This window comes from Hordeum vulgare, chromosome 6H (assembly GCF_904849725.1).
Source record: "Hordeum vulgare subsp. vulgare chromosome 6H, MorexV3_pseudomolecules_assembly, whole genome shotgun sequence".
NCBI lineage: Eukaryota > Viridiplantae > Streptophyta > Magnoliopsida > Poales > Poaceae > Hordeum > Hordeum vulgare.
In genome coordinates, this window is record NC_058523.1 from 262,135,423 (window position 1) to 262,147,824 (window position 12,402).

A 12,402-nucleotide genomic window follows, 5' to 3' on the forward strand; every position below is an offset into this window, starting at 1 on the left:
AACGGTGGAGAGAACCGGCAACTACTAACGGATGCAATTTTGAAAACTGGCGGCAACGGAGTGCTGATGCAATGCTGATGATGTGCATGATGCAATGATGAGTGCGACAAACAAATAATAACATGATGACACCGGAATAAAAGGGGAATCTTCTGAAACGTTGGTCTCGGGTTGTCACACCTAGCTAGGGCGCAGTGGATACACTCGGATATACGAGTTCGGGCCCCACTCGGGAGTGGAAACGACCCTACATCTTGAGCCTCAGTGGCTGATGTTTTCTGGTACAATATATGATGTTACGGAATGCTCAACCCTTGGTCAGGAGCCCGGGGGTGGCTTATATAGAGTGTGCCACGACCAGTTGTCAGGATCGGTTTTTCTAGGATTTTAATTTCCCTTCAAAATGGGCTTTGTGCATACCAGCCCCAGGAATACTGTTAGCTGGTGCACAAATCCTTGATACATTTGTCCAAGCAAAAAAATACAAACTTGAAGTACAAGACCGAGGTGGTCCATAGAGTACATAAAAATGTTTCTAATGGTTGGTGGCGGAAGCGGTTCAGGGGTCACCAGCATCTATGGGACTACGTTTCCCATAGGAATAGCTGACCTGGATAATTACTATCTCATGCGACTGTTGTCTTCGATGCCTAGATTCTGGGTTATCGTCGGGTTCCACCTTTCCAAGCACGCAATCTAGCCAAGACAATAGCCAGGACAAGCAAGTGAGTACTTTTAATGTACTCGCAAACATCATGAACACAGACATAAATTGGTAGGGGTTAATATGCACAAGCAATAATACCACAATACTTCGTCAACCATGATGTACTTCTCAAGTACTAGTAAAACAACTATAATCATACGGAGAAATTAATAAGTAATCAATAAGAGTAAGATTAACGAATGTGATATAAAACACGCCTCCGTCGAGCGTCCAAGCGACACCACATACATGGCTTAAATAAGATAATAACAAGCGTGCCACAGTTGGGCGAATGAGCGACCCCACACAAAGGGCTTATATTAAAAGTTAAACATGCCGCAGTCGGGCGTCGAAGAGACACCACATAAAGGGCTTTATGAAATGGTAAACATGCCACAGTCGGGCATCTAAGCAACACCACATAAAGGGATTATATGAATTGATGAACATGCCGCAGTCGGGCATCTAACCAACACCACATAAAGGGCTTATATGAAATGATAAACATGCCACAATCGGGCGTCTAAGCGACACCACATAAATGGCTTATATTAAGCAATAATAAATAATGAATATCTAGGAGGTAGAACCGTCCTAAGGATATTCAACAATCATAATCATAGGGGTTAGTCCGCAGTAAAATAATATTTATGATCATCCACCATGTTCCATGATTAGTCTCACGATTTCTTAACTTCCTCCGAAGACCGACACTCAGACCGACACTTGACTAGTCAACTAGTCGTCCTTGACCGTTGACACGGCTACTCGAATAGTTTTGACTCTGCAGAGGGTGTACTCTTTACCCACAACCTGCGGTTTTTGATAGTCACTCAGACTAACCCTGCGTACGGTATTTTAGAAGTAAACACTCAAAACCATTACACATCCATTTTTCTCCCGCGAGGACCGATATCACTCGGACTACGCTGCCAGAGAAGAATCATAAGACGGGGAGGCTCCAACCTCGACTAGCATGGGATCAAATTTATATTGCGCGCTACAAGGGGAGAGCTCTTCTCCTCTCGGTCCGAGACTGGAAACACCCATGCCCCCTGGTCAGATGACTGGATTTAGTCCAGTGCCCCGGATACCTTCATACCGGCCTCTTTCCTTGGTGTGTACCCTGTAATAGGTTTACGACCTACTAAACAATATTCCCTTTCAGAAGACCTGTGGCAGCATGAAGGGTTAAGGTGACACACTGACAAGACTCGATCTGCGGTCAACTCGGGAGGTTTAAATTATTCCCTCCATGATTAGCACAATCAAAATGTTTTATTACCTCAGACAGAGTCACTACCTCTCGTACCCCAACATGCCCCGTTGACCACTCTCATCCCACGAGATGTCAGTCCCAAGGTCGTGTCTCCACAACACACCAACTCTTATCGGATCCTATTCGGTAGACATGTGTGGTTGGAAGATGTGACTGCTGCCCGATGCATTTCAATCCTGCAACAATTGTATTTTTAAAATCATGAAACCAAATGCATGATTGTCACATGAAATAACACCACTTATTTAACATAACCATACTGATATTCCCATCAAGCAACCCACACACAACCAAGATATATGTAGGTTCAGAATGCTTGCCTTCCAAGTGTAGAGAGGTAGGCTGCACTCCAAAACTTTTGTAGTTTTTGCTCCTCTCTCCATAACCTAGTTTAAAAAATATTCTAATTAACACACCATTTAAAAACAATACATAAAGTTGTCTTTGAAATTTTTCAAATAAATAATAAAATAAACTAGGTGAAATTTTAAAGAGGTGAGAAAAAGAATCAACTCATTTGGACTATTATTTTAAAAGTTGTGGACAGTCAAGGTTGGTCAAAAATCAGTTTTAAATATAAAACAGAAAACGAAAAACGGTTCTGGGTCAACTATGCTATCGCGAGGGGAAAATGTACTCAGGTGAATGCGCCTCCACTTATGCGGGTGGTGGCTCGGTCCTGTCCCTGACGAGAAGGGCCCACCTGCAGGTTTGACTACGGTCAACCTGTCGTCTTCCTCCTCCATCCGATGGGAAGGCATGGCTCCCGCGGTCCTCGCTGGCGGACGACACCTCCTTGGGTTCTTCCGAGGGCGTGAATGGATCCATCCCTTCGGGCTGGTCCTCCAGGTGGTCACCGTGACCAGAGGGGTGGAAGGAATCGCCGGCGGCAAGCTGCGAGGCGGCGACGGCTTTAGGCAGAAGGGACATCTTGGCTAGGTGGCTCCTGGTCGAGGCTGGAAGGTGGGGGTGTCTCCACGAGGTCGGGGCAAGGCGGATGGTGGCGCGGAAGAGGCGAGAAGAGCCCTGCCTTGGTCGAATTCGACCGGGACTGCGACGGACGAAGCTCTTCGGAACCAGGGAAGATGATGCCAATCGGTCAAATTCGGGCTAGGGAAGCCTTGCTACGGTCTCTAGGGTACTTGTGGTCTGCAATGACGCTTTGGGGGCTCCATTTATAGCCGTGGAGTGTCAGTTCCCGCGGCGGTCTCGGATAAGAACGATGGCGACACTTCCTGGAGACGGTAGAGGGCAGCAGAGGCGGCAACGGAGCTGGGCAGTAATGGTATGTCGCAAATTGGGGGTCCAGGGCAGGTGGCGCCCGGGGAGCAAATGGGCGGTGCTGGCCATGGCAGAAGACAGAGCTGCATTGCCATTGCCGCAGCACACGCTGCTGGCCTCGATGGCCGGCAAGGCCGTGCTGCTCCAGGAGGAGGCCGATTGACTTTGGCGAGAGGGAAGGGACGGAGCGCGACTCTACGCGGTGAGCAAGGGCCAAAAGGGCGGGCTAGGAGGACGCGGTGGCTCGGTTGCAGCTGCTGCAATACGTGCGCTCTGCTCGTGCCCAGAGAATGCACGCCAACCGTTCGACGAAATGCTACTACCAGCCAGGGACTTAGGTTAGAGCTAAGACTCCATAGGGTGGCTAATAGGTTTACTAGGGGTCTGCTAGACATGTTAGTTGGGCATAGAAGGAGAGTCTCCAATGCAATCTTCAAACCATGTCAATTCTGGTCACGCACCCAAGGTGCTCGACAAAATGACCTAGGCATCTAGAAAGGTCTTGTGACTACGAAATTCTCCAGGTTGAGGTCTCTATGGATGCTAACAATGATGGTAAGGTTAAATTTGGGAAAACAGAAACTTCCTAGTTTAATATTTAAAAAAGTGCATTCCTAGACAAAAACAAGATGATGTTGCAAGATGGTCTCAACCAATTCCAGTGTAGGGGAAACTCTGGACTTAAGGATTTTATAGGGACCTCTGTAAGCAGTAAAATTTTCAAAAGCTTTGTGTAAGAAATAAATTGGGTTGCAGTGCGAACTGCAAATCTGGTCTAGGACAGAAAATAGGAAGTGGTGATCAACATTTTAAAAAGAGCAATATATGTTTTTGCATAAAACTCATTAATATGAACTCCTTGACCACTCCAAATTTTTTGTAGAATTTTTGAATTATTATATCTAGGGGTTGTAGTACAAAACACCAAATTGGACCAGAATAGAAAAGAAGATAATGAGCTCAATATTTCCAAAACACTTAGCTAGATTATTGCATAAAAGTGATCCAAAAACATATTAGGGTATTACCAAGTTTTTGTGAAATTTTTAAAAGAAGTTATCAAATGGTTGCAGTTCAAATCAGGCCTTTAAAGAATTTAGAAGTAAATTTTAGAATAAATGAACCCTAGAGAGATATTTATAAAAATGCCTTCATTTGATTTGGAAATAATTGGAAAAATATTTGAGGAACACTCAAGTCAATAATATGATTCAAAAACTCCTACGTAAGAAAGAAATCTTTTTATAAGATAAACAAAGAAGGGGTCTGAAAATAGGAGAAAACCCAAAAATAAAATTTTAAATTACCATGGACAATTAAATAAATAAAAATCATGGCCAAAATTTTGGGGTGTTACAAACTCTACCCCCCTTAAGAAAAATCTCATCCTCGAGATTTGCTAGAGACGTTGAAAAAATACAAACTCATACCACACTGCAGTATCTACACGAAAATAACTACTCTACGAGGTTACAACAAAGACGATAATTTCTACGGGGTTGGAAAATCGAGTTGTTGTTATGAATGGTTACGACAAAAAATTTCAAAAAGGATTTTTTTTCTATTTCGGAATTGTGCTTGCCGTACCCGAGTGCACATTGCTCTCTTTCGCTGACAGGTGGACCTAGGGTCCACTATCAGTCTCTTCTTCTTCCTCCGGCTCTCTTGTCTCTTCTCTCTCTCGCGTGCTTTCCGCTGCTTTCTCCACGTGCGGTGTCTAGGGCCGTATCGTGATAGTACGCGGCGTCCTTAGCTGCCAGCGCAGAGCACTTGCGTCACAGGCCAGAGCTTTGTCGGCACTGCTCGCGGATTCGCCTCCGAACACCGGCGATCAAGCAATGAGCGACGCTGGTGGGCTGCGTCTACCGCACACCGAACTCGGGCTATAAAACGACCGCGTCATTCTCTCCTCTACCTCACACCCGGCCTCACTGCTCCTACTTCTTTCTTCTCTGTTCACAGGAGCTCGAGGCGAGATTCCAATGGTGGACGAGCACCCTGGGTGGCTGATAATCCTGCTGGCTGGAGGAATGTCGGTGTTGATTGGGTTCCCATTGCTACTATGCGTGATGATCCAGGATGATCGTCATGATGCTCCTTATCGAGTGGTGGCTCTCCGCAGTGGAGATGAACACGAATACTAGGCATGAGCGAAATGCATGGGTGGTTGCCAGCATGCTGGCAGCACTTTGCAATAAAAGCACCCACAATGTATTCCTCTCGGAAAAACTGTGGTGCTATCGAGGCAATTAGCTAGATGTTAGGTGTGTGCGGTTCTGTCCTTAGTGCATTTTGGAGAGCTGGTGTGGTTGTGAGCCGGCTGACATGCGAATAAAATCTTTGTTGAAAAAGTTTTGTTGTAGTAGTTTTATTAAGAAAAATTATCACTCAAAATATTGCCTAAAAAAATAATCCAAGGCAAAAATCGCAGCAATCACACAACCAAAATAAAACATGTGCATGCAATAATTTACAAGGTAAGGTACAACCATCACATCACACAATCGTAGACTAGACTAGCAGATACAAACAAGGCATTTCATGGAACACGCAGAAATTTAACGGTCGTGAGGGAATATTTTCCTGGTAGTGGAATATCTACTTCGTCTACACGGGCGAGCGGTTGGATGACTTGCAGAATGCGTCCTGCTGGGTCCATCCTTAGGGGCTCGCTAATGGCGACCTGAGGGTTTTGGGCAGCGAGGGTCTGGAAGAAATCCATCACTTGATATGTCAAGCGCTCTTGAGCGATGACAGACATCACAAGCCTGATCAACACGGGGTCTCTCTCTGCACGGGTGCCTGGAAAAGACACTGCTTCCCCGGGCACTGCATAGCTCAGAAAAAAAAACAGTACCCCCTTTTACTGGCATACGGTACTCCAAATTGAAGGCATGTAATCGCTTCGTAAGCACCAACCTCTATGGCCATTTCCAGGGTAGGCATAGATTTTCCGCTGAAGGACTTCCGTGGGGTCTTGGTTAGGGTCCACTTGGAAAATGTGCACCACTGCCCAATATTTCGGGGTAGTGGAAGTGATCCTCGACTTGAACAACTCGTACTGGGGTGGAAGGGGAGAACCCATGGTACTGCAGGTAAAATCCAACAGTATCCTAACAAAACTGCCCGGAGTTGCATCCGGAGTTCTGAGGTAACTCCCTTGGGGTAGCATGGCAAAAAGGTTGTGAATGCAGTGCACAAGGTGAGGGATGCTGGAAAAAGTCACTTGGTAACTCTTATATAGGGCAGGGTTAGGGCAGAAACCTTAGGTTGGGTTGGTCTCGGTGGTTGGCTCCGCTCTAACGTGGTTCGGTCGGGGCCACACATAATAGTCCCCGAAATGTGAAATCCTACTATGGTGGTCGGTTGGGAATCGGCTTCCCGTGGTTACGTCCAACTACATGCTATACGGCCAAAAGCACACAGACATGGCTATCAACGGTACTTAATAGAAATAATGGCACAAAAGCAACTTGCCCATTTATTTATGACAATACCAACTCATACATTACACGTAAGACAACACTAAGGCGGGTTATGGCTTAGTATACTTCGTGTACATCTAGGTGGGCAGCTCTTGCGGACATCGAGTTTGCCGAAACCATGGCGTGGCGGTTGCTCGAGGAAGGAGGTGGATCTACAAGGCTGGGGTAGCGGTGGTGTCCATTGCGGGGTGTTGTGGCAACTGTTCCGTTTGAGGAAATCCCCAAAATTCGGTGGAGCTCCTCAGAGGAGATAGGCACATGATTCGGTTCGGCAGCTGAGACAGACCTTAGGAGCTCAATCGGTCTCCCAAACAGCACTACAGGGTTGCTCACGTTGGGATCCACTTCTCTCCTCCTTGGGTCAAGACGAGCCAGTTCTTCCCGTGCTGCAAGCATGTCGAGGGTGACTTGGTCGTACAATGCCTCTTGCGCTCTCAAGTAGCGCACAAGGTGCAACATGGCGGGGTTTATCTCATGGTCTGTAGGATCAAAAGTATGTCTAGAGGGGGTGATTAAACTACTTGACAAGATAACTTTTTTGCCTTTTCCCAATTTTACTTGAGAGGCAATTACGGCAGTTATGACAAGTCAAATACACCCTACACATGCAGTTCTAATAATATAGCTGCGGAAAGTAAACATGCAATTGTAAATAGAGGAGTAAGGAAGGGAGATCAAACACATAAGGTTGACACCGCGATTTTTGGCACGGTTCCGATAGGTGGCGTTATCTTACGTCCATGTTAATGGAGACTTCAACCCACGGAGGGTAACGGCTACGAGAGTACACGGAGGGCTCCACCCATGGACGATCCACAAAGAAGCGGCCTTTTCTATCCCACCACGGCTTCCGTCCATGGAGGACTAGCCTTACTCACGGTAGATCTTCACTAAGTAGGCGATCTGCCTGCCCTTACAAACATCTTGGTTCAAGTCCACAACACGAAGTAGGAGGCTCCCAAGCGACACCTAACCAATCTAGGAGGCACCACCCTCCAAAAGGTAATAGATGGGCTAGATCAATGAACTCCTTGCTCTTGTGCTTCTAAAGATGGTCTCCTCAACACAAATCTCTCTCACACAGAATATGCATGGGTAGGAGAGGTTGATTTGGTGGAAAGCAGTTTGGGGAGGCTAGAGACCAAGATTCAAATGATTGGATTGGAATATCTTGGTCTCAACACATGAGTAGGTGGTTCTCTCTCATAAAATGGATCTGGAAATGAAGTGTGTGTTCAGAGCACTTCTCCCACAAATGAGAGGTGGGTGAAGGGGTATGTAGGAAGGAGCCAAAATCCAACCGCTACACACAAAAGAGCCAACTCGGTGACACCAAAGTGGACAACTAGGTGGTACCGATTAGCACTAAAGTGGTGAACTTTTTAATCTTTGTGAGACCGATATATATAACTTTGTGGCACCAAAAAGGTTACTAATGGTCAGATGGCCAAACTCGGTGGCGCTGATACTCAAACTCGAAAACTCTTACTTTGTGTATCTTGGCAACAGAATGTTGGTCACGCTGAACTCGGTAGGACCGATGCAGTTTCGGTTGTGCCGATTTGGTTGGAATGGATAGGGTTCTATCTTAGGTTCAAACTCGGTGGGTTCTATCTGGAAATGTTGGTTACACGGAATTTGTGTATGTGGAAGTTGACAGAGTGGATATGTGGGAAAAATGGCTGAGTGTTTTGGTTGCTAACTTTGAGCATTTGAGCAATCAGTTTATTTTACTACCTCACCTCCTTTTAATAGTATTGGCTTTCCTATGGGCTCAAAAGTGATTTCCAACAAATATAAAATGAAGAGTCTTCTAGCTTGAATCTTGACCCAATATTAATTGTTCCTCACATCTAGGGGCATCTCCACATAAACCTTAAGCCGTAGCTTCTTTTGAACTTTTCTTAAATATATTTGGGAAACACATTAGTCCAATGATGCATATGTTGTGATCAATTATCAAAACCACCCTAGGGAGCAACTGTGCTTTCAATCTCCCCGTTTTTGGTAATTGATGACAACATATAGATCAAAGCTTCAACAAAAGTTATAATCAATGATTAGCATCGACGCTTTGAGAAGTATGTGAAAAGCAAGAGCTCCCCCTAAATTTGTGCATTATTTAAATTTTGCGTTTGAATGCAAATGCACAATTGATTAGGATCATGGGTTAATCTTCCATGTCACAAACATCTTGGTGGTGCGTAAAAATAATAGCAATGCACATGACACCAACAAGATAAGTGAGTGATCATCACAAGGATAGCTAAAAGATAATATCGTAGAATCACACAGGATAAACCGTATGATCACACAAAGATAGGATAAAGTCATCCAACAAAGAAAGTTTTAAAAAATAAATGAGAGAAAGTAAAGTGAAAAACTCTCTCTCACACGAAGTCTATGATCTATACATTTCTCCCCCTTTGGCAACAAGTTACCAAAAAGTTCAAAAGTATAGAACTACTCATCTCTCTGGGCAGCTGATGATGGATTCGATAGAACGGCGTCTCCGAAGACTTCTGCTGATGTCCCTAGAGATGGAGGAGTTGATACTGAAGGAGCTTGAGCTGGAGTTGGTGCTGAACATGCTAAAGCTTGTGCTGAAGATGTGTGTCTTGTCTCTGGAGCAGGAACATCAACTGACCGGGGCTTGGTGTTGAACTGTGTAGTAGTGGGAGGAGACTCATCCTTGTCATCATCATCTTCATTTTCATCCTCTAAGCATGGAATCTCCGTAGATTCAACTTCATGTTGAAGCTGTTTGACAATGGTGGTCAACTCAGTTACCTTCATATCCATGTTGTGGAATTTTGTCTCCACAACTCTCTCAAGGCTCTTTTGATTTTGCATAATATCCTGAATGTTCTTCTCCATACCTTGGACAGTGCTTACTAGAAATGCCATTTGCTCAGCTTGGGTTCTGAGCTGTGGAACTAGAGGTGGCATGTTTCTAGCAGCTTCAGCCTCTCCTGCCTCTGCTGCCATTCTTGCTGCAGCTAAGTTGGGATCATTGTCATCCATCACAACCCCATTATCTTCAAATTCAGGCTGAAGAGGTAGATGGGGATGATCAAGTTGATATGCGTGCTTCCCTAGCTTGGCATTGATAAGAATCATGGTGTAAGATGCATATCCATAGGATCTATTTTGATTCGCAGCAATCCTTCGGATAGTCTCAACTATAAAGTCCATCACTCTAAATCTGGTATGGGTATCAAGTAGCTGCAACAGGTTGATTTAATATCCTCTGATCATCTTCTCATCTCCTGAGTTAGGCATGAGAGTTTATCGCAGTATAGTGTTTGTCATGGAAATACCAGCTTGCAGAAAATATACTGAGCCAAACTTGTGACTGCCAAGTACTGATGTGGAATGGTCTTGTACATGTTGGCCATGGAGTTGTGATTCTACTTAGCATCTACATGCACATCTACATATGCTTCTTCCTGCTTGGGAACACCAATGATAGTAGGTCATTCAACAATTGTAGCGTCGTACATGTGTCCATCGGTCATCCAAACCAAACAATCATCATAGAAATGAATTGTTGCATAGAATTGCATGATCATCTCATCATTCCATGGGGTCATCTCCTTCCCAACAAAATCTTCTATGTTAGCTAGCCTGAAGTTCTCTTGAACATGTGGAAATAAATTCTCATTCTCCGTGATGTATGCCCAGTCGACATACCTCATATCACTGACAGCAGTACTCTTGTCATACAAGACATTCTCATAAAAACCTAGTTGTTCCTAGGTATGAAACCTTGGATCAACAGTAGTTCTTCTTCTGACACCATGTGGATCAACAACTCTCCACTTTCTTATTCTGGCATTCTTCCTCTTCTTCATGTCTTCTGCTACAGGATGAGCATCATTGTGGAGTGGTACGTATGTGTATGAGCTTCCTGAGAACTGGAGCATTCTCATCTTCTTCTTCTTCTTCTTCTTGTGCAGCATGGGCACTGGATGCAGGGCCTTTGCTCTTAGCAGCTGCAGGTATATATTTGGTGGTCTTCCTGGAAGATACAACCTTTTTGCTTTAGCAGCAGGCTTTGGAGCAGACTTCATTGTATCATCCATCAGCTTCTTCTTCATGGGAGGAACTGGGATCTCCTCACGAGCTTATTCCTCAGCTTCTTGTGGGTCTTCAAACATAGAAGTCTTTCTGCCAACAAGATGGATAGTTCTCTTCCTGGGCCTCTTCACACCAGCCTTCTTTGCAGGTGCACCCTTGCCAATAGCTTTGCCCTTCTTGGCATAATCAGGTGCTCTCTGATCAGCAGCACTGGCAGATATATTCGTGACAACTTTCCTTGGAGGAGCCTTAGGAAGGGCTAAAGTTTCTTATGGCAAAAAGTCTGAGTCTTCCTTATCAGAAACTATCTTCCTCCTTTGCCTGGTGGCTGCATTGGGCAAGCCATGGGAACTGGGAGAACTAGGGTATGAAGCAGTCCTCTCTGGACTAGTGCCAGCATCCATCTCGACACTCTGCTCTCTATAGTCATTCTGGCTATCATCTGAACCTGATATGCTGACATACACAGTCAGCAGCAAACAATAGAACTTGTGAAGTGGATATAGAAAAGACAAAATGGATGAGCATCACAAAATTCAGATGTTTTTTTTGAAAATTTGAAGTCTGAAATTCAGGGTATGATCTTTTGTAGGTTGTAAATTGGTGGCACCGAGTTGGCATTTTCGGAGTCATCGAGAAAACAAACTCGCTTAATAGAAACTTGGCAGTCATTTTCAAGGGCACCGAAAATAGCTACTCGGTCTCACCGAGTTGCTTCTCAGGAACCCTAAAACAGGAATTGGTGGAACCGATTTTACCAACTCGGTCACACCGAGTTGCATCGTGCGGTAGATCAGATTCAAAATTTCCTACTTGTCCTAATCTACTGATTTTATCTGGTGGACAGGAGGTTTGCACAAAGTGGAAAGAAGAATTAAAAAATCCAGTTCATGAGAAACAGACGGGGAACACAAAGGGATCGAACCGTACCCTTGCTCGGTGGCCGTTTGGCTATGGCGACGACGAAGGAGAAGATTTCGTCCGCGACGACGAGTCCCAGCGGCGGCGGCGCTTGGGGAATCAAGGCGATGACATGGGTTTCGGGGGGCAGTGAGGGTTTTGCGAACGAACCATTTTTACAAAGTGAAATCAAAAGGTCCGGTCCGCAGGTATATATACCCGTGCACTGTGTGTGTCACCGAGTTCCTCAATTGTTAGTAGACAGGGAAACTTGGTGTAACCGAGTTGGCGACTCCGGTGGTACCGAGATGAGAAAACCTCATCAACTTTGGAAAATCGGTGGCTCCGAGTTTGTGGAGTTGGTCACACTGAGTTTTTGAAAGAGGTTTTGGAAGGCAGCCTTTGACGATACGAAACTCCGAGTGCATCTTAACACAGAGGGATCGACAAGTGCTTGTTCAAGTTTTGTGATGAAGCATGAATAGAACTTGAGATGAGATAGCATAGATAGCTAGACAAGGGTCCTAGACATTTTTGTCCTTCCAATTGACAAAAGATAAAACAAAAGCCATATGACAACAATTGGATGTCCTCGAATGATTAAATTCATGCAGACCAACATGCTCACACAATAAGAATGATGATACAAACATGGTGAACATGCACAAACA

The 12,402-nt window shown here is 44.9% G+C and overlaps 1 protein-coding gene across 1 annotated transcript; it reads right to left on the minus strand.

Annotated features, from left to right (window-relative positions):
• Positions 1-1,455: 1,455 nt before the first annotated feature.
• On the minus strand, positions 1,456-4,020 carry LOC123405961. Its single transcript, XM_045099467.1, has 3 exons — positions 2,689-4,020; positions 2,306-2,371; positions 1,456-2,161 (listed from the first exon to the last, which is right to left on the minus strand). The coding sequence occupies exons 1-3, from the start codon at positions 2,913-2,915 to the stop codon at positions 2,095-2,097; spliced, it is 360 nt and encodes a 119-aa protein (XP_044955402.1). The 5' UTR covers positions 2,916-4,020; the 3' UTR covers positions 1,456-2,094.
• Positions 4,021-12,402: the final 8,382 nt, after the last annotated feature.

Coding starts and splice junctions, on each gene's coding strand:
- LOC123405961 (XM_045099467.1), bottom strand. CDS start 2,915: ATGTCCCTTCTGCCTAAAGCCGTCGCCGCCTCGCAGCTTGCCGCCGGC. Junction 2,372..2,688: donor GACCGTAGTCAAACCTGCAG/GTGGGCCCTTCT, acceptor TTTTTAAACTAG/GTTATGGAGAGAGGAGCAAA. Junction 2,162..2,305: donor TACCTCTCTACACTTGGAAG/GCAAGCATTCTG, acceptor CAATTGTTGCAG/GATTGAAATGCATCGGGCAG.